The 26,302-nt window shown below is 42.2% G+C and overlaps 1 protein-coding gene across 1 annotated transcript; it reads left to right on the top strand.

The window, feature by feature from the left end:
• Positions 1 to 1,588: 1,588 nt before the first annotated feature.
• LOC124553657 (poly [ADP-ribose] polymerase tankyrase-1-like) lies at positions 1,589 to 24,071 on the top strand. Its single transcript, XM_047127540.1, has 2 exons — positions 1,589 to 1,782; positions 23,496 to 24,071. Exons 1-2 carry the CDS (start codon positions 1,604 to 1,606, stop codon positions 23,995 to 23,997), a joined length of 681 nt encoding a protein of 226 aa, XP_046983496.1. The 5' UTR covers positions 1,589 to 1,603; the 3' UTR covers positions 23,998 to 24,071.
• The last annotated feature ends 2,231 nt before the right edge of the window (positions 24,072 to 26,302 follow it).

Raw genomic sequence — 26,302 nt, 5'->3', positions numbered from 1 at the left:
AGCTTAATTTAACATGAAAATTGATGTTTGAGGAAGAAGTACATCACCTCTGCTATCAAGAGACATTACATGCATATATGGTTCTGTTTGCTTTACTCAGAAGCAAATTTTGAAACAACTCTTTTGTAAGTTTTACAGTATAGCTGTTGTAATTCCTGGCCATCTCCTTCATTCTCTCAGGCATCAAAAAATACTGTATGTTAGTTATCCACTGTTAATCTAAATGGCAGTTTATCAAACAACGCCTGTGTATCTGTGACAAGCTTCATGTGTTTTTCATTGTACGAGGGTCGTTCAATAAGTAATGCCTTAAATTTTTAAAAATGCCATTAATATACATAGACAGATGTCCTTGTTGGTGCCTCCTATTTCATGGTTTTTGTGTGCCATTGCAGTTTCGAACTGTTTTGGCAGATGGCAGATCAGTAGTACAGCGTCAAAATGGCGTCTGCATATGAGTTCCACTACAAGCAGCATGCTGTTATTGAGTTTTTGTGCACAAGAAGAGAAAACGTGGTGAACATCCATAAACGTTTGTGTGCAGTGCGTGGCAATGCTGCAATTGATAGCACAGTTGGGCAACGGGTGGTGAAAGTTGCACGTTCAGGAAATGCAGAAACAAGCTCCACGACCAGCCACACTTGGGACGTCCTGCCACAGCGGCTGCTCCAGACATGCTGAATCGTGCAGATGCCATTATTCGTGCCGACCGGTGCATCAAAACTTGACAGTTGGCTCTACAGTTGTCGGTCAGCATTGGAAGTGCGTCTGCAATGATCAGGACTCTCGGCTATTCAGATAGCGGTGCTCCCGATGGATTCGATTAACGCTCACAGCGGGTTACACGATTAAAAGAAGGGCCATTTCATCTGAACTATTAGAGCGTTTTGAGACAGATGGAGACGCCTTTCTCTAACGGATTGTTACGGGGGACGAAAGCTGGGAGCACCACTTTGTGGTAGAAACAAAAAGGCAGTCCATGCAGTGGTGTCAACCTTATTCGTCACAAAACAAGACATTACAGACAAACCCCTCTGCCAGAAAAGTCACAGTGACAGTCTTCTGGGATTGTGATGGCGTCATTTCTGTGGGTGTGATGGCAAGAGGGTCAACCATCAATTCAGGGCCATATGAGAAGACTCGAACACGAGAACCGTTACCGACGTGTTCAATCGGACAAGAATCCAGCAGAAATCTTGCTCTAATATGATAATGCACGCTACAGTCCGGACCTGGCACCCTCGCACTTCCATCTCTTTGGGTCGCTTAAAGATTTTCTATGGGAACAGACTTTGACGAGGACGAGTGTGTCAGTCTTTCAGTGGACACGAGCAAGACGTGTCGATGTATATCACCAAATTCTGACTCTTAACAATAAATACATTATGGGGAAAAAAGTGGGGCATTACTTAATGAACGATCCTCGTAAGTTCACAGAACTTGTCCGATTGTTTCCCTTATTTCCCCATCCCCACCCCCGTTAGTGATATTCAGCTTCCATACATTATGTTCCAAATAACCTCACAAGCAAGTCACAGCTTGAACTGCTTCCAAAACTCTGCCCGGCAGTCGTGCTGTCAGTGCAGCACAGTCGCTGTCCCCTATGTTCGGGCTGTGGTTTGCGCCCCACTCTGAACAGCCGCCCCCTGTTTGCAGTGCGGGCCGTGGCTCCAGCAGGCCCAGCCCTGCCACTCGGCCACTCGGCGACCCCGGACGCTCTCCTGCCGCGGCTGCCCGCCACACTCCGCCGCCACCAGACGACGCGGCCGTCTCTCGCCTGCAGTGAGTGCTGCCGACTTGTACACTCGGTGCCGCATCAACCAAATGTTACACTAAAAAGATCTAATTTAAGCATTTTTGAAATTTCCGATAAAGCTGAGCTTACAGTTGTCACGAAAAATTATTTCTTCATTTAATAGGTGTGTTTAATGTAACTGCTGCTGTTGATGGTGTTTACATATCTTAGAAATTAGTTCCGAAGGAAGTGGGCTAGGAGCCACTGTGTCAGTGCACTGTTATTCAATGAAACCTACATGTCACGTGAGTGAGTATACAACTGTTTTGAAGTTCTCACAGGGAACCTCTTGAGTGCGAGATCACAAATTCAGTCTTCAGTGAGGCTCATTGGGTAGTATTAACAGTTGTGATGGGGAAAAATATTAGCTGCTAATGTTTCACCATCTTCATGAGGAGGGCTACAGAAAGTGAGTGTCTGTGATGTACAGAGATAAACCTCCTATGAGACACACGTATTACACATAACAAAATAGACATCATCGACGTTAGAGAAATGTTCAGGACAGATAATTAACTTGAACTACAAGCACCAAATGAAAAACAGCGCGTCCCAGTGGTCACAAAGGTTTGCACCATCGAGATCGGAGGTGAACACTGTCGTGGACCTTAAGCCATGGAACTGGTCTTCCTTCGAGGTGCACGTTCAGATAATGCGATAATACGTTTTATAGGCACAGAAAAAACAAAACATCTAGAGGCAAAATCTTCCAATGATACAAATTACAATATCGCACTCCTTTCAGGAGGGATAGTTTGCTCTGAGGGAATATGATTTTTATACGCAGACCAGGAACGACCAAAAGAAACTTGCTTTAACCAGCCATTGGTGAGAAGCAGTGCTTATAGTACAGCTGTAGTTCTCTTATGCCTATTTTCCTGCTCTCGTTTGCTTTGAGGTAACTGTTACCTACTGCCCTTCCAAGATGGCGCACACGAGAAACAATCGTAGGGGGCAGAGCACCTCCAGCTTGTCGCAGCACAACAAATAGATTTCCAATAAATTTACCAACTAGATTAACATTCGACATGGTTGTGTACTGCTGCGTTAAGGCATTGATCTTACGAGAGTGAGATTTTCACTCTGCAGAGGAGTGTGCAGAATTTGGAAGGTAGGAGACGAGGTAATGGCGAAAGTAAAGCTGTGAGGACAGGGTGCGAGTATTTGAAATTTCGTTACCTGATTTTTTTTTTTTTTTTTTTTTTTTTTTCAGTTTTATAGCACTGTTTCAAACTATGCCAGTAGTATAGGCTTTGATATGGGACACCACATGTTTTTGACTTGAAAATATTTCGACGCGTTTTTTTCTGAAAAATATTTCGACGCGTTTTTTTCTGAAAAATATTTCGACGCGTTTTTTTCTGAAAAATATTTCGACGCGTTTTTTTCTGAAAAATATTTCGACGCGTTTTTTTCTGAAAAATATTTCGACGCGTTTTTTTCTGAAAAATATTTCGACGTGTTTTTTTCTGAAAAATATTTCGACGTGTTTTTTTCTGAAAAATATTTCGACGTGTTTTTTTCTGAAAAATATTTCGACGTGTTTTTTTCTGAAAAAATATTTCGACGTGTTTTTTTCTGAAAAAATATTTCGACGTGTTTTTTTCTGAAAAAATATTTCGACGTGTTTTTTTCTGAAAAATATTTCGACGTGTTTTTTTCTGAAAAATATTTCGACGTGTTTTTTTCTGAAAAATATTTCGACGTGTTTTTTTCTGAAAAATATTTCGACGTGTTTTTTTCTGAAAAATATTTCGACGTGTTTTTTTCTGAAAAATATTTCGACGTGTTTTTTTCTGAAAAATATTTCGACGTGTTTTTTTCTGAAAAATATTTCGACGTGTTTTTTTCTGAAAAATATTTCGACGTGTTTTTTTCTGAAAAATATTTCCACAAAGGTTTTTTCTGAAAAATATTTCCACAAAGGTTTTTTCTGAAAAAATAATTCCACAAAGGTTTTTTCTGAAAAAATAATTCCACAAAGGTTTTTTTCTGGAAAAACGTTTCCACATATATTTTGTAAAAAATATTTTTGTCTTATAAAATTTCCACTTGAATATTCTGTTACATATTTCCAATTTCCTTTTTAAAAATTCGCCGTTCGTCTTGAGAAAACTGTATCGACAAGACTGTTTTCATGATTTCCACATGTTTTCCATGTAAAAATATTTACATAGTTTCCGCATAAAAAATTTCCACATCTTCCCACTGCAAATTTTAAAACATTTTGTATAAAAGTGTGGTCCTCTCTTTAAACTCACATCTTTTTGCGCAAAAGATGGCAGCCACTTTTTAGCAGTCACTTTTTTGCGAAATTGTGGCGATTTTAAGTAAGGGCAGCGGTATGGCACGAACCCGCATTTTTTAGACGAAAAGACGACAGCCACCTTTCTGCAACGACTTTTCGCATCCACTCTTTTGTGGCCACTTTCTTGAAATTTCCAAGGAGCGTTCCAGTCGTCACTCGGCAGGCACTTTTTCGTGGTCGCTGTTTAGCTACCAGTTTCTTGCGAGCGCATTTTTGCAACGACTATCTGAAACAACACTCGAAAATTTTAAATGGTGTCCACCCTTTAAAATCAGACAGTTGTGTTGTGCTTACAAGTCACCTCAATTATTTACTGGTTGATAGGTGTCTCTTCAGTTATATCTATTTTACCATCCAGCAACAATCCGTAGCAACAATCTGTACCAACAACCATTATCATCAATGCATTCTGTAATCTCGCGGAAAGCATAGCTGTATTCTATTTATACAAGTGGATTTTATTTCATTATTAATTGCTAACCCCCCAGGGAAGTGTATCGATTATTCTGTATTCTCTTCTAAAGCCATAAGCTTATTGTAGTTACAGTTAAATTCCTTACCTGTAACTGTACTTACAAAGTTCTTTGTTTCTTGTGTGTTGTTATATCGTTGATTACTATGACTTTGTCTTGTGAACCATGTACCAGCTCGGCCATTGTTCCCATATTCAAAACCTTTATCACTACGGTAGTTAAGAGTGAAGCTTTGTAATTTTGGTAGTCTGTTTACCTCTGTACGTTTTGTATGCACAACCTTTTGGTCCTGTTCCTGTCCATTGAATACTGTAATCATCTTTACCAAATTCGTCAGTCGATTCACAAAGCGTGCAACCTGTTTCTACAGTATTCGTACCATCGTCAATATAAACAAGAGTGTCGGAGTCGTAGGACACAATTTCATCACCTAATCTATCGAGCATATCGTACGGCCTCATTCTAGTATTGGAAGTGGTGAAAGTGGACACAAACAGGTTGGTACGATCTTAGACATAGTACTGATATGTAACTTGGATTACACAGGTCTGCGACATAAAAATCGTTCCAAATTTATCAAGTGGTTTTCATAGTGTTTTCAACACTGATTTCAGGGAAATTGGTGAAAAAATTCCATCACGTACAGTTATTTCACAAACGTCTTCTCTAGTTTTAGCTTTTTTCGATATTTCAGCACTCTAGTGAGTTTGAATTTTGGTTTTTAGGGTCTCCGTTAGCTGTTACTTAGCCATTTTTATGCTAGATGTACGCAAAATAAGAGTAATCAGGAGAAACCAGCAGTATTTTCATGTCAGTGCCTGTCTGCCGTGCTGCCCCTTCCCCGCCATTACCGAGCAGTGAGCTTCTGCTGTTGTCCTCCAGTTCACAGTACCTCTTAACTCTGTGATATTCACGTGTTGTTGTTGTTGTTGTTGTTGTTGCTTTAAACTAGTGACTGTTTCCTTGTGCTGTGAAGTTGTTCTATGGACAATGGCTACCAGACGATATATAAATTCGCCACATCGCTTGTGCTACATTTGTGGTAACTATACCGTTAAAAAGCAACAAAGAAACATTTCCGATTTTGTTGAAAAGGTATAGTTCGCCTATTTTTGTATAAAGTTAGGTGATCAAGATAAGCCTTGGACCCCACACAAAGTTTGTTCAGTGTGTGTTGAAGAACTGAGGCAGTGGTTTCAGCGTTAAAAAGCAGTCCGTACATTTTGGAATACCAATGGTTTGGAGGAGCCCAAAACTCAGTGATGACTGCTATTTTTGTTCTTGCAGTGCAAGAAGACAGAGATTGCTACGATTCTGGCACAACCGATCCCATTCTGTTCTCACAAACTGAACTGAACGATTTAGACCTAGGCCTTTCTAAAGAATCGGCAGACTTTTTAGGATCTAGATTGAAAGAGAAACATATATTGGCTCCAGGTAGATCCTTTTCTTGGTATCGATCGAGGGAAAAGGAGTTTGTATCTTTCTTCCCTCAAGGAGGTGACATGGTGTTTTGCAGTGATGTTCCCCCCTGGACTTATGGCACGTTTCAAAATAGAATATGCTCCTGATGAGTGGAGACTTTTTATTGATTCTTCAAAACAAAAAAGGCCTTAAAGCAGTACTTCCACACAACGGCAATAAGTACGCTGCTATACCAGTTGGACACTCGGTTTATTTAAAACAATGTTACGCAGGCATTGAACTGGCTTCAAGCAAACACTGCTATTCAGACCACAAATGGACATTACGTGGTGATTTAAAAGTGATTTCAATGCCGTTTGGTCAGCAAAGGGCTATACAAAGTTCCCTTGCTTTCTCTGTGAATACGAAAGTAGAGATAGAAAGCAACACTACATTAAAAAAGGTATGCCCTTCAGAAAAACATTACAAGTAAGGGTTCAGAACGCTGATAGGAAAAGCCTTGTGGATAACAAAAAGGTGTTACTTCCACCACTTCACATTAAGTTGGGACTGATGAAATAATTTAAGACATTGCCAAAAGAAGGGGAATGCTTCAGATAGCTTTGTGGAGTTTCCTGGTTCATCCGAGGCAAAGCTAAAGGAAGGAATCTCTGTCGGACCAGACATTAGGAAACTAATGACAGATCCCAAGTTTGTGGACAAAATGGAAACATAAGAAAAAACAGCATGGACATCTTTTAAATTAGGTGTTACAGGTTTCCTATGAAACTCGAGAGATCCAAACTAAAAGACAATAGTCGCAGACATGCTCGACAACTTTAAGAAACTGGGCTGTAATGTGAGCATTAAAGTTCATTTTCTCCACTCGCATCTTGACTGCTTCACTGAAAACCTTGGTGATGTAAGTGAAGAGCAGGGCGAAGGTTCCACCAAGACACCCAAAAAATGGAAAGAATAGATCAAGGAAGATTGAACATCAACACGATAGCGGACTACTACTGGATGATAAAATGTGGTGATCCTCAACGAGCCCACAGCTGGAGAAGCAATAAGAGGAGCTTCGACAGAAAGCGAAAGCGTTATTATAATGACTTATGAGCTTAAAGAGAAGTGGAAGTCTGTGGGAAATCTAGTTTAGAACTTACTTTTAAATAAAATAAAATTTTATTGTTACTATACCCAGAAATACTCCTTTTTTTTGAGAAAACCTGATGTTACAGAAAAAAATTGGATTGCATTTTTGAAATTGGCGTTGAAAAGTACATCAGTTATCAAATTTCAAAAAATATTTTTTTCGGACCTGTTATTTCTTCGTTGATCAGTATGACGTTAATTGCCTCTCATTTATTTCGAGTAAGAGCTCGTACCATTGCTCAATGTTGTCTATAAATTCTGTTTGTGACTAGTTCTGTTCCTGGCCGAATTTTCTCCAGAGGGGATTGCATATTTTGGACACAGCCCGCTTGCCAGCGTTCGGTTCAGTATTGTTAATGTCGTGCGTGATGTCTTGCTTTCCCTCGATAATTCGACCGTATTCTTCGTTAGACTTCTGATTACCTTCCCAAGGACTAGTTTGACCTTCATGAAGGTCACTTACTTTCCCATTCAAAGTGCCACACCTCGTAAATTTCCTGTACTGTGCAGCCTTCTCGATGGCTTTGTTGAGCTCTATAGTTTCCAGAGTTCGTACAAATGCTCACTCATCGTCACTATGGTTGCAACTACTATCAGTCTTTTCTTCTACACTTTTTGAATGTAGAGCAAACGAAAGCTTTTCCTGCTCAACTGGAAGCACAGAGTGGTACAAGCCGTGAAGCACATGCACTTTGCACTTAACGAAACGAAATCATTCGTCGTCATATTTTCTTGGCCTCAGTATCTGTACGGGATGACCAACAGATAATCGTCGTAAACATCCCTGTTGGTTATAGCCTGCCCGTGTCTATATCGCAGCTTCTTGCCTGAAACCTTGAATTTAGCAGCGTTTGTTCTTGTGCCGAAAAAGACATCTCTAGGATTCAGGGGTTATATGACATTTACGTTCTCTTTTGAATTATTCCACTTACAGCTCCATATTTCAGTACAGTTACAACCGGCGTACCCCAACTCTTGTGTAAGTTCTAAGAGATCCATGGTTTCATTGTTGACCGTTGTCGATAGTATCGGGCGAATAACACACTGGACAGCCGTGCCAGAAGCAATTGTGATACTGGTAAACTGTTTTTGTGTTTGCGTTCTAGCTGTCAACATTTGCGCCACATTTTGTAACTTCTCCAACGTTCAATGCATTTTGTACATTAGGAAACGAATTTAACCACACAATTTACTCTTCGCTGAACATTTCCTTCTTTTGATGTATGACTACAGCAATTGGGTTCAATGTATTCTGACCTGTAAATAGCCATACAAACACTAAAAATTATGTACTGGAAAGGATCAATGTTTCTAATATCCAGGAAATATCTCCTAAATTCAAGGCAGCTGCGGCGCAATATGTCGTCAGAACGAAATACTCTGAAAATTCCTTCTGGAAGTCAAACCCGTAATTTTCACCCACTTCCTGAGCGTGCCATTCTAAGAATGCTTTTCTAGCCTTACATATCACAATGTCAACACCATAGTACTTGTTTGCTGGAAGTCGCCCTACGTAATTTTGATTTGCTTATTGAAGAAGTGTGGAAAGTAACCTTTTTTCAGCTCTTTCAGACTGATTGTCTTGGAAAACCTCGCGAGATTTCCTAGGATACCATATTTACTGGGATCTAAGCCGTACTTCCGGTTTTTGTAATTCAGAAAACCGCCTGCGGCCTAGAATCGAGTGCAAAGTAAGCGGAACTTCTGAGAAATGTTGGTAGGTGCCGCCACAACTAACTTCTGCCGTCAAATATATGTAGCGCTACACAGGCATGCTTTGCAGGCAGAAAAGATAAATACTGGCGCCAAAACCTCTGCATCCGTAAATAAATTAAAAGAAAAGGTAGAAGAATGTAAACATTATGCCATGTATTCATTTGTGTTTGCTGCTGTCTCACTGAACTTCTGTCTGCCTAATAAACTACGAAGCTAGAGTGAGACAACAGCAAATGCGGAAGAATATACATATCATGTCATGTTTATATTCGTATTATTCTTATGCTGAATTGTGATAGACAGAAATGAACCTCAGCAACTGACTAGATTTTTAAATCTAAGATGACGTTGATTTCTGTGCAGAATGCAATGCACTAAAGAGGCGTCTGCAAAGATTTTCAAACGGAGAAAATTTTTCGCTAAACTCCAGTTCACAACATCTTCTCTCATACGCTGTCTATTATTTGGTTCTTGTTGGTCATTTCCAAACAAAGCAGCAGTGTAAGTAACAACAAATGGCAGTCCCTTGCCATTGTTTCCCATATGAGACAATTTCTCTTTTTCTTTTTTATTGTAAGCCACGGAAGCACGCACAAAAGCAAGCCATGCCGCAAGCGGGGACAGGTTGTAAACACTCATTGTCAGTATGCGACAAACAGTGCATGACACAGTACAATAATGCATTTTCAGCTTAGAGTGACTTAAACACCTATAACAAAGAGAACAGCACTAAACAGAGCAAAGCAAAATAAGCAATCTGTTCAAATCAGACGAAGCACGTGAAAAAGGAAGGGTACCTGTATAATGCCTGACACACAGCAATGAATGTTCAGACAACATTATTGCGTGGAGATAGCAGCGATTGCTTGTACATGATTACTTACTGATACTATAACTTTACAGTGGAGATTGCCCTGAAGATGACCCCATGTCAGGTTGAAACCGGTTGGCGACAAAATAATGTGGCTGTGAGTGTCGCTTTGATTAATTGACGTAGCAATGGCTACTTGATAAAGCTTAACTGTTAAGCCTACGACTCGGACCACACTACTGTAGCTGTATCGTCATCTATTCGGGTTCAATTGTGTCTCACGTTAGGGTGGTCAAAAACTTTTCTCTCCCCTTGAATTTAGAACCCCAAATTTCAGGTGCAGCTTAGATTCGGAATTTTTTTTTTTCATTGATTTAGTCTCATTCTTCGAGTGCGGCTTAGATTAGATTTGAGTGAATACGGTAAGGTTACTCTGAGCCTTAGGGAAGGTATTTTTAGCACTATAATCTTCAGTCCTTGGTAAATGATTTTGATCTTCATTCAGTTATTTACACAATACTGTAAAATAAAGTACACATCATAAGTCTTTGTATTGTGTGCTATACACGTATAGCCCCTGTTACTGTGTGACAGCAACCATTCGCAAAATTCATTGTTTTCTAAATTCGTATGTGTTTCCTTTGAAGTCGTGCACGGCCACAAAGTTTGGCGTGTGTATGCCTGTATCTTGTTCTGCTTCGAAATCGGAAAAGTAGTACCTCTCTTTGTAAGAGCATTTTTAAAATTTTTAGTGCCACTCCCATTGCGAGTATATTTATTATTGCAGTAACCACCACGTCTTTTTCTCCTTTGCATGTAGCATTTGTTTTCACTTACCTTCACACACCCCCCCTTGCCGTTGGTGGGGAGGCTTGCATGCCTCAGCGATACAGATAGCCGTACCGTAGGTGCAACCACAACGGAGGGGTATCTGTTGAGAGGCCAGACAAACGTGTGGTTCCTGAAGAGGGGCAGCAGCCTTTTCAGTAGTTGCAAGGGCAACAGTCTGGATGATTGACTGATCTGGCCTTGTAACAATAACCAAAACGGCCTTGCTGTGCTGGTACTGCGAACGGCTGAAAGCAAGGGGAAACTACAGCCGTAATTTTTCCCGAGGACATGCAGCTTTACTGTATGATTACATGATGATGGCGTCCTCTTGGGTAAAATATTCCGGAGGTAAAATAGTCCCCCATTCGGATCTCCGGGCGGGGACTACTCAAGAGGATGTCGTTATCAGGAGAAAGAAAACTGGCGTTCTACGGATCGGAGCGTGGAATGTCAGATCCCTTAATCGGGCAGGTAGGTTAGAAAATTTAAAAAGGGAAATGGATAGGTTGAAGTTAGATATAGTGGGAATTAGTGAAGTTCGGTGGCAGGAGGAACAAGACTTCTGATCAGGTGACTACAGGGTTATAAACACAAAATCAAATAGGGGTAATGCAGGAGTAGGTTCAATAATGAATAGGAAAATAGGAATGCGGGTAAGCTACTACAAACAGCATAGTGAACGCATTATTGTGGCCAAAATAGATACGAAGCCCACGCCTACTACAGTAGTACAAGTTTATATGCCAACTAGCTCTGCAGATGACGAAGAAATTGAAGAAATGTATGTTGAAATAAAAGAAATTATTCAGATTGTGAAGGGAGACGAAAATTTAATAGTCATGGGTGACTGGAATTCGAGTATAGGAAAAGGGAGAGAAGGAAACATAGTAGGTGAATATGGATTGGGGGACAGAAATGAAAGAGGAAGCCGCCTGGTAGAATTTTGCACAGAGCACAACATAATCATAACTAACACTTGGTTTAAGAATCATGAAAGAAGGTTGTATACATGGAAGAACCCTGGAGATACTAAAAGGTATCAGATAGATTATATAATGGTAAGACAGAGATTTAGGAACCAGGTTTTAAATTGTAAGACATTTCCAGGGGCAGATGTGGACTCTGACCACAATCTATTGGTTATGACCTGTAGATTAAAACTGAAGAAACTGCAAAAAGGTGGGAATTTAAGGAGATGGGACCTGGATAAACTAAAAGAACCAGAGGTTGTACAGAGATTCAGGGAGAGCATAAGGGAGCAATTGACAGGAATGGGGGAATTAAATACAGTAGAAGAAGAATGGGTAGCTTTGAGGGGTGAAGTAGTGACAGCAGCAGAGGATCAAGTAGGTAAAAAGACGAGGGCTAGTAGAAATCCTTGGGTAACAGAAGAAATATTGAATTTAATTGATGAAAGGAGAAAATATAAAAATGCAGTAAGTGAAACAGGCAAAAAGGAATACAAACGTCTCAAAAATGAGATCGACAGGAAGTGCAAAATGGCTAAGCAGGGATGGCTAGAGGACAAATGTAAGGATGTAGAGGCCTATCTCACTAGGGGTAAGATAGATACCGCCTACAGGAAAATTAAAGAGACCTTTGGAGATAAGAGAATGACTTGTATGAATATCAAGAGCTCAGATGGAAACCCAGTTCTAAGCAAAGAAGGGAAAGCAGAAAGGTGGAAGGAGTATATAGAGGGTCTATACAAGGGCGATGTTTTTGAAGACAATATTATGGAAATGGAAGAGGATGTAGATGAAGATGAAATGGGAGATATGATACTGCGTGAAGAGTTTGACAGAGCACTGAAAGACCTGAGTCGAAACAAGGCCCCCGGAGTAGACAATATTCCATTGGAACTACTGACGGCCGTGGGAGAGCCAGTCCAGACAAAACTCTACCATCTGGTGAGCAAGATGTATGAAACAGGCAAAATACCCTCAGACTTCAAAAAGAATATAATAATTCCAATCCCAAAGAAAGCAGGTGTTGACAGATGTGAGAATTACCGAACAATCAGTTTAATAAGCCACAGCTGCAAAATACTAACACGAATTCTTTAGAGACGAATGGAAAAACTAGTAGAAGCCGACCTCGGGGAAGATCAGTTTGGATTCAGTAGAAATACTGGAACACGTGAGGCAATACTGACCTTACGACTTATCTTAGAAGAAAGATTAAGGAAAGGCAAACCTACATTTCTAGCATTTGTAGACTTAGAGAAAGCTTTTGACAATGTTGACTGGAATACTCTCTTTCAAATTCTAAAGGTGGCAGGGGTAAAATACAGGGAGCGAAAGGCTATTTACAATTTGTATAGAAACCAGATGGCAGTTATAAGAGTCAAGGGACATGAAAGGGAAGCAGTGGTTGGGAAGGGAGTAAGACAGGGTTGTAGCCTCTCCCCGATGTTATTCAATCTGTATATTCAGCAAGCAGTAAAGGAAACAAAAGAAAAATTCAGAGTAGGTATTAAAATCCATGGAGAAGAAATAAAAACTTTGAGGTTCGCAGATGACATTGTAATTCTGTCAGAGACAGCAAAGGACTTGGAAGAGCAGTTGAACGGAATGGACGGTGTCTTGAAGGGAGGATATAAGATGAACATCAACAAAAGCAAAACGAGTATAATGGAATGTAGTCGAATTACGTCAGGTGATGTTGAGGGAATTAGATTAGGAAATGAGACACTTAAAGTAGTAGAGGAGTTTTGCTATTTGGGGAGCAAAATAACTGATGATGATCGAAGTAGAGAGGATATAAAATGTAGACTGGCAATGGCAAGGAAAGCGTTTCTCAAGAAGAGAAATTTGTTAACATCGAGTATAGATTTCAGTGTCAGGAAGTCATTTCTGAAAGTATTTGTATGGAGTGTAGCCATGTATGGAAGTGAAACATGGACGGTAAATAGTTTGGACAAGAAGAGAATAGAAGCTTTCGAAATGTGGTGCTACAGAAGAATGCTGAAGATTAGATGGGTAGATCACATAACTAATGAGGAGGTACTGAATAGGATTGAGGAGAAGAGGATTTTGTGGCACAACTTGACCAGAAGAAGGGATCGGTTGGTAGGACATGTTCTGAGGCATCAAGGGATCACCAATTTAGTATTGGAGGGCAGCGTGGAGGGTAAAAATCGTAGAGGGAGACCAAGAGATGAATACACTAAGCAGATTCAGAAGGATGTAGGTTGCAGTAGGTACTGGGAGATGAAAAAGCTTGCACAGGATAAAGTAGCATGGAGAGCTGCATCAAACAAGTCTCAGGACTGAAGACCACAACAACAACAACAACCTTCACACACTCATCAGCGCAATTTTGGCAATCAGAGAAGCCAGGGTTGTCTGCCGAGGCTGCTTCTGCGTTATTTTTTACACTTTTCGCACTTGAAAATCTTTTCACACAAATCTTTTCACACGCTCACTTGTGATTACCCATGCATTTTTTACCAAAACAGTACTGTAGTCTCGATAGTCAGTTCCCAATAATCCGAGCCCCTTTAATAAAAAAGAAAAAAATAGAGGTTGCAATGATCTACTTTCTTTTTTTCACAGACATGATAAATAATGAAAGGGAGAGTACAGCTCAGCACAAAGCAGACAACAATGCAGTCAACACCGACGGTTAGCTCGCTGCCCTGTTGCACGAACATCTGTCGTCAGTATGGCACGAAATACCCCGACTGCTGCCAGCTGCTACCGATCAAAACTGGGGAGTTCATACGATGCTGTAGTTCCCAGCACCTGTACTGTACAGTGCTGTGTCGTTTTGTTTGTTGACTGTGTGTTCTATTATTGTAGAATTTAAAAAAATCATAAGTGACGAAAATTTGTCTAATGAACAAATATATAACTGTGACGAAACTGGGCTAAATTTTAAAATGTTACCAGCGAGAACACTTGCTTCTTGAGAAGAAAAAAGTGCTCCTGGGCACAAAAAGAAAAGGAAAGAGGGGCTCACAGTTATGGCAGCTTCAAGTGCAACTGGAAACCACAAACTAGAACTAGTTGTGATTGGAAGTTTGCCAAGCCAAGAGGAGTCAAGAATGTATCCATCTCAGCTCTTCCGGTTGTCTATACACATCAGAATAATAATGCCTGGATGAATCAGGAAATCTTCAAGAACTGGTTTTTAACTCATTTGTACGTGACTGCACGAATTTTTTAAAAGGAAGGGGACTGCCATACAAAGCAATTTTGCTCACGGATAATGTGTCCTCATATCCGAGTACAGGAGAACTGCAGTGTGACGGTATCCGCGCCTTGTTTTTCCCACCAAACGTCACCTGTCTCATTCAGCCCACGGATCAGGGCGTTCTGGAATGTCCAAAACAAGTATCGACGGCGATTGCGATTGCTACAGTCAATGCTGCATTCCGAAGACAACGAAAGCATTGTAGGAGCTTTGAAGAAAGTGACTTTGAAGGACGTCATGTACTGGATTAGTGAATCTTGGAGCGAAATAGTCAGACACAATTTCTAAGTCGTGGAGGAAAATTCTACAGGAAAGTATGCCGGACACAGAAACTGAAAATTCAGCAGATGAGGACGATCAGCCACTGTGTACTTTAATCAGTGGATTGCCAGGGTGTGAAGAGGTGGCAGGAGGCGAGTGGTTAAATCCGGACCAACAGTTGGAAGTGACAGACTCTTCTGTAATTGACACGGCTGACATTCCACGGCAGTGTGAGGGTGACGAGGCAGCGGCTGCACCGGTGATGAGTCACACGGATGGCTGCGCTGGCCTCGAGGCCGCGGTATGCTCCGTGGGACAGCAGCCTGAGGCGACACTGCCGCGAGCAAACGTCGCACACACTTCACTATTACTTGGCTAAATAAATAATTATTGTTGTTCTGCTAATGCAAATGCGTGTGTAAATACTTTCATTTTAATAAAGTTCAAATTTGAGTTGTATTACTTACAATATCATATTACAATATTTCTTTTTCCCATGTAAATTTCGATCGTCCGAGTTTTTGACAGTTCGAGGTGGTTCCGGTCCCATTTACCTCGAACTATCGAGACTCTACTGTGTGTCTTGCACTTTCTGCATTAAATCCTTAGCTGTTTACCTTTATGCTTTGGTCTTAAACACAAGGTGCACATTTTTCCTGTATCTTTTTTGCAGAAGTATTTGTCCTTGTGATTGCAGGATTCGTCACACATCTTGCAATAGACATTCTGCCTAAAAGAAACTCTTCATATTGTTGAAGCCATTGTGGTGGTCATTATTTAAGTACAAATAGTGTTGTTCCCTTTTCGCCGCCAGAGGAATGCATAACTGTGTTAAAATTAACAGCGGAAACAACTTTAATCTGAACATTCAAAAAAAGCTGCTGCATTGTCGATATCATCCAGACTGAAACCTTCTTCACAGTTCTATGAGTCTCGCTCACAACTCTTTTGCTAATCCTTCCTGCGGAGCTCTCCCTTTCCTAGTGTAGAGAGCGTCATTATCTGTCAGTTCATCGCACAAGTATGTTTCTAGTGATCATTGCTCGAGGACCGCACAGGCTATCGTTGTTGTTTATTTTGTTTATACTTCTCTTGCCAATTATATCTTTCGTAATATTTACTATTTTTGTTTCACTTTGAACCTCTACCTCCACCTATTTCGTAGACCTCAAAGTAAAATTTGGTGGTGTTTGTGTTTATATTTTCATTGGATCATTGGACGTTACTATTCTTTCAATCTGATCAAGTAGGTGTGAATCGTTGAATTTAAATTCCTTTTCGATGAAATTGATTGATTAAAATAGTTTTCAGCAACTATTTTCGTTTCATCTCATTGCTTGAAATCGGGCAGTTTTCTTACTGCATTTGTATAGCCTTTCTAACAGCTTTCATTAGTTACTCGGGATTACCTTTCTTAGAGTCTTTGATTGTAACGATATTAGCTGTCTGCCAAACGTTATTTCCTTAACAATACTGTACGATCACAGGATTGGGTCTCGAGCGGTAGCTTCTTTTCTTTCACTGAAGTGAACAGTTCTTTTTTGAACAGAAATATTTGGCCTAGTTTTCCTGTTTTCGTGGAGCCGCACCGTTATTTTTCTTCGAAAACCTCTGTAGAGAATTGAATGTGCCGAATTGCTTCCAAACGTTCCTTTTCTGAGTTCACCAAGTCCAGTAGGCCTTTCTTTGTATGTACTACAGAGTAACCTTTGACCCTACTTTTCCTTGCTATTTTTTTCAGTTCACGAGAAGTTTTCAGAGAAAAGTCTCCGTAGTTAAACAAACCACTATCATTTGCTGCTGAGGAAACTCATTCTATAGGTTCAACAAGTGCTGCTTTCTTCATTTTGTACAAACCTTTGATTGTGAAGTCTTATGCAAGGGCTCTTAATTCCTTAAGTTTTATTTTCTTTAACCTTCAAATTTTTTCTTCATTTGGCTCATCTAAGGACCACGCACCAGTTTCAGTGCCTCCTTCTTTGTTGTTCTTTCTTTTTCCTTTAGTATTCTTTCATCTTTTCACTACATATGCTTTTTCTATCCTGGGACCATTTTGACATGTCTTTTTCTCCCTCTTGCCTTGGAATCCTTCAATTTTTTACGCTTCCCTATTGAAAATCTCTTTATGTTTCATCTTTCTCACTCATGTTGTTTCTTTCCATATCTTTCCTAACTTCCTGAGTCCAGGCTATTGTTGACTTCTTGTCCCAAAGATATCTAAAAATCTGTTTGGTTAACCTCTTGCTGTTAATTTTGTGTGAGTGTCCAAAAAATAGCAATTGCCTCTTTTGTAGTGTTCCATTTTTTCAATGCTACGATAAACTTCTTCATTGCTTCTTGATTTCCATACCTCTGTATTTTTTGGTGGCCCAAATATTTTTCGAATTTCTTTCTAGGACTTCAGTTTTGTATAACTCGTAGTTCAGTACTAAACATTAATTTCCATAAAGAAACTCTGGTTTTTCTACTGTGTTGTAGTGCTGTGTCTTCAAATTTTTAGACAGGCATCTTTTGTTGCAGATATTCCTTGTTATTTCACAAGTGCAAATATTTAAATTTATTTACCATCTTTATCTGGCCAATATCTGTTGCTATGGATTCCAGAGCATTTTTTATATTTGTCATAAATTTTATTTGTCTAAGATATTCAACCTGCTTTGTTGGCTATTTCTTCTAAGAGACTGATTTGTATTCCAGCATTTGTTAGATTTTCAGAAAGAATGGCAAAATCATTCGCAAATGCTAAACAGTGAATTTCAATACCTTTGTTTTTAGTTCCCAGTCTGACTGGTGATAGCTTCTGCTCTTTCAGTTTTTGTTTCCACTCTCTTACTAGTTTTACTCTTTTCTCTAGTGCACAGTTAAGAGGAGTGGAGACAAGCCATTACCTTTCCTTCCACCTGTTTTTATGCCGAATGCCTTCGATATAGCACCCCGAAAATTTACTTTTGATGTGGTGTTTGCAAACGTTTCAACGAATAAGGTTTGCTAATTTAGGTTTGATGCCAGATTCTCTGTTCATTTATCAAGTGTTTCGCTATAAACCGAGTGAAATGCATTTTTAAAATACATAAATATTACAACTATATCTTTGGACTTTGTAAATCTATGACGAATTATGGACTGTAGGTTGAAAATCTGTTCTCAGCAAAATCTGCAGTTTCTAAAACTAGTCATACTCTACCAAATGGTTACCAAGTGTTGCTCCTTCCATGTTTAATAGTATTGTTGAAAATTTTGCTACACGTTATATATTTTTTTAATCCGTGTTTCTGCTAATTCAGTTTTCGTGACACTGTTTGTGTGCACGAACCGCTGCGAAGCATTCCCTGTTGTAATCTGTGGCACACTAAGAGAAGCAGGATGTGGCGGCGTTGTCAGCAGCTGCTCTCTTCCGTCAACAGATGTCGCCGAGGTTTGCGCCGTGTAAATTACTGCAGTACGTGTTCTGCTTTACTCATTACGGAAATGCATTGCGAGTGTAAGATTCTTTTACCACATTGATACAACAATGTGCCGAATTACGAGGACTATGAAACGCTGAAAGGCACACTTTAAAGGTTACAAGAATGTCAATGGCTGTGACGTTGACAATATCGAATTCTGTTAAATTCTTAAGGTTTATCGACGATAAAAATCACAGTAAACGTGAGACTTTAAAATTTATCCTTAAATATATTTGCAAAGTACGATTAAAAGCTTGTTAAACAAGCGAAGAAAACAGGACGTTTGAACAGCTGAAAAGTTAGTTCAACGAGTGGAAGACGAATCCGATATTAGAATACGAGGAGTATAAGAAAGGCGTCCAGCCTGTGACGGATAAACTGAATGCTTTAGAGAAAGAAGTTACTGGTGCTATAGCGAAAAATCGAGAGGTTGAAAGAGCTAGTTCCCTAGGAAGGGAATTATGACAATGTGTGTCCTATTCCGCCTACAACTGAGGAATAACCTTTTGAAAGTTTATTTGTGGATGATGATCCGATCACGCGAAAGACACGTAAGAGGCTTGAGCCCTCGTTGTAGCAAATTGAGGAAGAAGACCGGGAGGACATGAAGGCTGTTAGAAACTAAACAACACATTATGTTGGGCTGAAAGTACCAAAATGCTTGGGTGGTGTCGTCGTACAGTATTTGGCTTAAGATTTGACAGTCGAAAGCACTACATGGGCGGTTCCGAACTAACGTTTAACAATGACACTATTTCTGTCAAAGGTAGCAGTTTTCAGTGCCAGCAATGAATTCATGAAACTGCTAACCCGAAAAAAAGTAGCATTCGAAGACTACACACCTGATGACCGTGAAGCATATAAAACTATGCTGAAGGAAACTAATGCAATATTTCACCACTATGATCCAAATACGAATAAACTCAAGTCAAACCGCAGTGAAAAGTACATCATCATTATTCCGATGTAGCAGTCGTTTGTCTTGTGTAGTAATTCTAAATCAGTGGCCAGTCACCAGTCAATAGCAAAAGAACCTGTTGAGTATATAGAATTCATTCTAGAAACATCCCCCAGGCTGTGGCTAAGCCATGTCTCCGCAATATCCTTCTGCAAGGTTCGAAGGAGAGCTTCTGTGAAGTTTGGAAGGCAGGAGACGAGGTACTGGCGGAATTAAAGCTGTGGGGGTGGGTCGTGAGTCGTGCTTGGGTAGCTCAGTCGGTAGAGCACTTGCCCGCGAAAGGCATAGGTCCCGAGTTCGAGTCTCGGTCCGGCACACAATTTTAATCTGCCAGCAACTTTCTGTTGAGTATGTTTGGATGAATGACCTCAGATCTAATCGACTAGGTGATGGTGGTTCACGGTGAAGAGAACGCAGCTGGTAGGTCGCTGGGGTTTGCAGAAATGAAAGAACAGGGAAGCGGGCATGAAGTGTTCCGGATAAACCCGCAGTGTGACTAAACACCACGATGGACCCATCACATGCCTTTCATTGTGCCACCTGCGTGCAGGTACCGTTTTTAGCAAAGTGTTTATCGGTATGCCTGAACGTCCAACGTTTTATTTTAAAGTCTCGCTGTAAGGGGGATAGGCAGGCTGCTAGCTCAGGGTGTATACGACCCGGGAGATCCGCGAAAAACCCGGGAATTTTTTGATCTGTGAGGAAAGCGGGAATTGTTTAGAATTGCGGGAAGTTTTCGTTGTTTTAGTTTTCAGTTAAATTTTTGTCATTTTGATTGGTGAGAAACAATTCTCTCATCCTGCTACTGCAGACTAATACTGCAGCAACAAAACATGAACGACAGAAAAGAAACGAAAATAAAAGTTTAGTTGCGAAGGAAATGCGCCACATACAACAACAAAACACAGTGCTCATACAAGCTTCTGCCAACAGCAAAGTATGTCGAAGGCTTTAGGAACACTGTGCAGTGATCGATAACAGCAAATTGCCTCCGATGGGCGTGACGTGACGACTGTTTGAATTGGATTGCTTTGAGGAGTTGCGGGCTGCCTTTCGCGCATGCGCAGTTGAGTGGCGTGTGAGCGGTCCCAGCTCCCTGTTGTGGTTACAGAAGTGTGGCTGGGAGCCGCCCTTGGGAAATGCGGTGGATCCGGGGCTGGTGCAGAGAGCAGCCCGAGCTGTGGTGGGCGGGTGGGTCGCCTCCACGTGGCCTGTGTGTACCTTCAGCGGTTTTGCTGTCTCCTCCTCGTTTATTGCTCTCACGTTAAATTAAAGGAAAACGGATTTTTGTGACAGGGAGCTGTCAGATGAATTAAAATACGTTCGCTAAAGTATGTTACTAGTTTCAGATTCTATTTCCACCTTTCTGACAGGCGAGAAGTAATCGCTTTGCAGAAGAGTCAAGTTATTTTTCAAGGTTCTCTAAAGAGATTAAGCTTTTAATAATCTTTTCCGCTCAGGCAGTCAATTTATTTGAAACAAAGTGTTTAATTTCACACTATTGCCTAGTTTCAACTGTTCGCTGCGCATCAAGTGCACTTATGGCATTATGGCATAATAAAGAACCAAACATGATGTAATGCAGTACTGGTGCTGCAAAAAAATTAACATCGGAATCTCGACTTGGGAATGTGCGCTTTAAGGCGAATTGTGCATTTGAGTGTGGTGCACGAAATCCCGATGCTCTTGTTCCTTTCGTGACATAATGTAAGATCTGTCCGAGTTTTTTACACGTACGAACATGAGGGCCTCCTGCGTCATCCCGTAGCTGGGCAAGCGCGGTGACTCCTTCCACCTGGCGCTCTCTGTCAGCTGCTGACACGAACCTCATATTTCTAACAGGTCGCGGGAAAATACTGAGAATGGTGGTTTCAAAAACGTACAGCGTGAATTTCCTTTTACGCAAGATGAACTATGTGCGAGAATGTACGATGAATTTATTGAATCAAAGAGCGTTTGACTCTCATTTAAAAATCAACTCTTCGGTGACGAGCTATTTAGAGGAATTTAGAGTCCAGAAGATGAGACATTTGGGTTGTTACTAAAAGTTTTACAATCACGTTAGTGTGACGTGTATTAAAGTGTAAAACGCGCACAGATCATCAATATTGTATGTGCAGCCTTAGCTTCTCTTGCAGCTTATTAATCTTTGAGACCAATATTGTATGTGAACGCTGTGTATATTAATTTAAACCATGAGCTTTTATTATTTGTGTGTTGGCGCTACTTATGAGTGATGTTGCTGTTGGCTGACTACATCGCGTGTCGTGTGCTGTCATCAGCTGGCGAGATCACGTGACATGAGCTATGGCTGGCTTACAAAAGCTCTTCGCAATCTCGATTTCAATGCATCGGAAAGTAAGATGCGGTGTTTGAGGGAATCCGAATGTATACCCCCATAATAGGAACATATGCACGACATCAAAGGTCTTGGAAAACGTTTTTTTTCCGCTGAATTTAGTTTCCTAAAGTGCCGGGAATTCTACGTCGGTACAACAATCAAAGAAGTGATGAGTTTTACAGTGGGGAGGAAGAGCATATTGTCGCTTAACACGGAAAAAGTGTATTTTGGCCCGGGAGAAAGTCTATTTTTAACCGAGAAGCCGAGGAAAAATGCGTGAATTTTTTTTCCTTGTCCATGTACACGCCCTGTTAGGTTGTTGATGTACAGAAGATGTAATAATAAGTCGATAGTTCTACAACTCTACAACCAGCAGTATATTTATAATGTGCAGCTATTTTTATACGCAGGAGTGTCGCGATATTTTGTCCACCGACACACATTTTTTTTTCAAGATGTCGAGAGTCGGTATCAACATTTTAGTAAATATCGATCTATTGGATGCCACATTATTAAAAATATTCTGGTGTAGCGCCGACTACCTTCCCGCAGCCGAAGTGTGTCGATTGCGGCCGTGCGGCCATCAGAGAAGACGGCGGCAGCCCTTGCAGGCGAGCCAGCCGAGTACAGGGGGCAGCCCGGCCGACGCTCGGCCCTCCCTGCAGCTCCCGTGCGCCACGCCGCAGCCGCCTGCGTCTGCAGACACGGCTTCCGTCGGCTCAGCCTAACATTCGACCTGGTCTCTGCTCGAAGGCACGCGGTTGCTTCCTGACGGTGAAACACCTGGTCTCAGGTCGAAATTACAAACTACTCGCAATTGTACGTAGACGGAATACACTTTATTTAAATGCTTTGAGCACATACTGAAATGTGTCGGACATTCGCTGACAGGTGGTAGGGGGCGTCGCTTGTGAGGGTCGCCTGCCCTGGACGCCCTCTGCCCTGGACGCGGTACAGTGTGTCCGTCAAGTCGTGCGCCCTCTCCGCTCCGCAGTGCTGTCCCGGCGACCCAGTCTGGCCACACAGCCTGGCGCCGCTCACTCCCACCTCAGCGACTGCCCTGTCCAGAAAAACACGACATTACGGAGTAAATTGCATAAACACGGAAACAGGAATCAAATGTCAGCGTTCCCGTATCTCTTAGAAGTATAAAAGCGGGTGCCTGTTCGTGTGAATGCGTGTTCGTGTACAACTTCATCCACAATTGGCGCATACATTCCGTCCGATACGGTTTTTAAACAACACATACTGCAGCTGTACTGGACAATTTAAGCCTTTCCTTCGATGTGGTCTGGCCTGTGTTGCGATCTACGTTTTGTTAACAGACGAGGAAGCTGTATTTCTGTACTCAGAGATGCCATTAGTTGCCTGTGTTTTCTTCCCGATTGTCGGGAGGGATTGCTCCACACACAAGTAACCGTTAGAGGTGTGTTTCTCTGAAGCTCAAAGATCGGTTACCAGCAGGATGCTGAGGTGACAGGAGGTGACTCCTCGGAGTGAATTAGGAGAAAAAGTTGAAACAGCTGGTAATGAGATGCAGTGCACAAATTTTTTAACGGGAAGCGGCTGCAGATTTCGATAGTGGGATACTGGTATGTGTCTGTCATACGCTGGTTGATCTGTATCGTAGAGGGAAGATTTCTACATTTGTAACTCATGGCTAGGCAGAAGTGTATTGAGGACTGCTGGAAGTTTCGCGTCTGTGATGGTTTCTTTCATTCGGTGTGTGTGTGTGTGTGTGTGTGTGTGTGTGTGTTTGTCTGTGTAGTAGAGTGAGAGAGTGTCGGTGTTTTGTGCAGGAGCCTCTCTCAACAGGAGAGAGGGAGGAGGCTGATAGAGGCGGCCGAGCAGGGCGCGGTGGAGCAGCTGCGCGAGTTACTGGCGGCGGGGGCGGACGTGGGGGCGAGGGAGGAGGACGGGTTGGGGGACAGCTGGACCGCCCTGCACCTGGCAGCAGGCAGGGGTCACGTGGCGGCGGCCAGCTGCCTCGTCGGCGCCGGCGCGGAGGTCGACGCCAGGACCAGCGTGTATCAGCGGACGCCCCTGCACTGGGCTGCAGGGAACGGCCACGCTGGTGTGGTGCGGCTGCTGGTCGGCGCCTCTGCTGACCCCAACGCCAGGGATCGGTGGGGGCGGACGCCGCTGCACAGGGCGGCAGAGTGGGGCCACGCAGAAGCGGCGGCTGAGCTCCTCCTGGCGGGGGCGGACAGGGGGGCCCGGGATGTGGATGGCAGGACCCCCCTGGACGTCGCCAGGCAGAACAGAAAGCAGGAGCTGGTGGATATGCTGACACAACGCTGACATACGGCATTCAGGAAGCACAAGCAGTTACACCATATGCGTTGGTCTTTCAAATAAAGAATACAAAAAATCAATCCTTTGTTCATTTATTTGTACATACCATTTTGTGCTGCATATGACAACTCTGGTAACACCGGGACAACGACGAGAGATACCTGTAAACTAACGTGAGGAGCCCTTCAGTCTGTAAAATACTTCACAATCAGTTTTTGCAAAAGCTGAGTAACAACTGATAAACACTGCACTATTACTAAGCACCACCTGTCTCTCTCAAGATAACGTCAGCACTCAATCTCTTTGAAGACACGAATGGCGCAATACTGTTGGTTGCCTACCACATCACGCAGCCGCACTAACGTTCGTTGTTCGGACCAGACCACTGCATTACCCCATTACTGGAAACTGTATGCTGCTAGCGTGCGTGGTGCTATGTTACACCAGCATAAACTGCAGCATACTCAGATTACTGGCACACAAGTCGTTCAGTCAGAATGTGTCTTCTGTTGCGATCTCACGCCGAGTTCACTTATGTATCTGCAGTACGCAAATACTTGCCGCCTTTAATTGCAGCCTCACATTGGTAGCAAGAGTTACACCACATACCAGGCAACACTGCACACGGAATGAGTCACACATCAGGCAGATTCGTAGAGGTGACACTATGACGAAAACTAAAATAAATAAAATTCTCTAGTTTGGCCCACTAATCGAGCAAGTGCTTCCAACTGCTGGTGAGATTCTAATGAGCGACTTGCTGTTACGTTAATTCAAATGTAGATCTGACTCTCGATGTAAATTACACACTTTCCCATAGTGTCGACATCTGTACATGACCGTGTCGTTATTTCCTAACTTTCGTCACCTGAGTCTACGACGTTTAATAAAAATGACGGAACGAGCAGCGGGGATTTCAAAAACGAAACGCACTACGACAACTAACTTTTAAAACACGGTTCCTCTCACAGCAGTGCTGCACTGAAGCGAATACCTGGTGGTTACAGAGATGGAAGAGATACATGTCCAGTGTGCACAGAGGGGGTTCTTATAAAGTGTCAAGCGATGTGAAAGACTCATAAAATTTTGACGTCGAAAGTGAACTGGCTGGATTCAGCGTGGGAGGTTCCTTTCCCTATCGACAGCAACTTATTTTTCCAGATTTCAGGTTTCAGTGTGACGCTGCAGCTAAGGGAACAGTGCAGAATACAGCAGCAGTGGCGGCGGCGAGCGGGAAGGCGTTCTCCGCGCATGCGCCGGCAGCGGATTCGCCGCGCGGCGTGACGGTGAGTGGCTGGGGTGAGGGCTCGCGAGCCAGCCGTGGGGCCGCGACAGAGACTCGCGGCCGCCAGCCTCCAGTACTCGGCTGCGAGGCGGACCTGCAACTTCCCCTCAGTCAGCATCGGCCGCCAGGGCCCACCTGTGGCGCAGCAGGCGGTCACGTGTGTAACCGCTACACGGCGAAACAAACAACTTAGACCCACACATTCACACCAGGCTATGATCGGAAACAGGAAACACACTAAATTTTCTGAATATCGCCGTCCGAAAGAGAAACGCCACACCATGGCTTCACAATAGTCGGGAAACCGACAGCCACGAAGCATCGCCGTTCACAAACCGCCGAATCACCCGGTGCCGCACAAGCTTCAGATTTGGACTCTACAGACTGAACAGAACATCCGTAAGCAAACACCATCACACAAAGCAGCTACACACAATAAAACATATACCAGAGGAAAATAGTGGCAAGTCCCATATGATCCAGAAATTAAACCAACAAATTAGTAGAGAGAAAAGAAACAGGCCCACACACACAGAGACAGAGAGAGACCGATAGTGTAAACAAAATTCAAATTCGTCGCCAAATACTCTCGAGAAGAGTTGAACGCTAACGGCTTTAGCAAACACAACGTGTGTTTGTGTGTGCAGTGCCCTCAGAACGCAAAAAGAATGATGTCGCAAAAAAATTGAGCAATAACATGTATACGCTAAATGTTTTGACGCCAAAATTACGTCGCTGAATAATCAAGAGGTGTGCAGTGCAGGACACCATACAGATAGTCCTGCTAAACTGCGTAATGTAAAAATCACGGTAAGAAGAAAAAAAAAATTTCTTTAGGCCTGTCTTTGTTAGATCAATTAAAACACAAAATATGTTCACTTTCTACAGCTTACAATAATCAGATGTCCACTGGGTATGGCACAGAGGTGCCTAAACATGTTTGGGTAACAAGAGAAATTACTCTTTCTGCATAAAAGGGGAACCTGTTTTCAATAATGTATGTAGATATTCGCCATTTACTGTAAG

The sequence above is a fragment of the Schistocerca americana genome, chromosome 11 (assembly GCF_021461395.2).
Source record: "Schistocerca americana isolate TAMUIC-IGC-003095 chromosome 11, iqSchAmer2.1, whole genome shotgun sequence".
NCBI classification, from domain to species: Eukaryota; Metazoa; Arthropoda; class Insecta; order Orthoptera; family Acrididae; genus Schistocerca; species Schistocerca americana.
This window is presented reverse-complemented; position numbering and strand designations above follow the sequence as displayed.

Coding starts and splice junctions, on each gene's coding strand:
- LOC124553657 (XM_047127540.1), top strand. CDS start 1,604: ATGTTCGGGCTGTGGTTTGCGCCCCACTCTGAACAGCCGCCCCCTGTT. Junction 1,783..23,495: donor GCGGCCGTCTCTCGCCTGCA/GTGAGTGCTGCC, acceptor TGTTTTGTGCAG/GAGCCTCTCTCAACAGGAGA.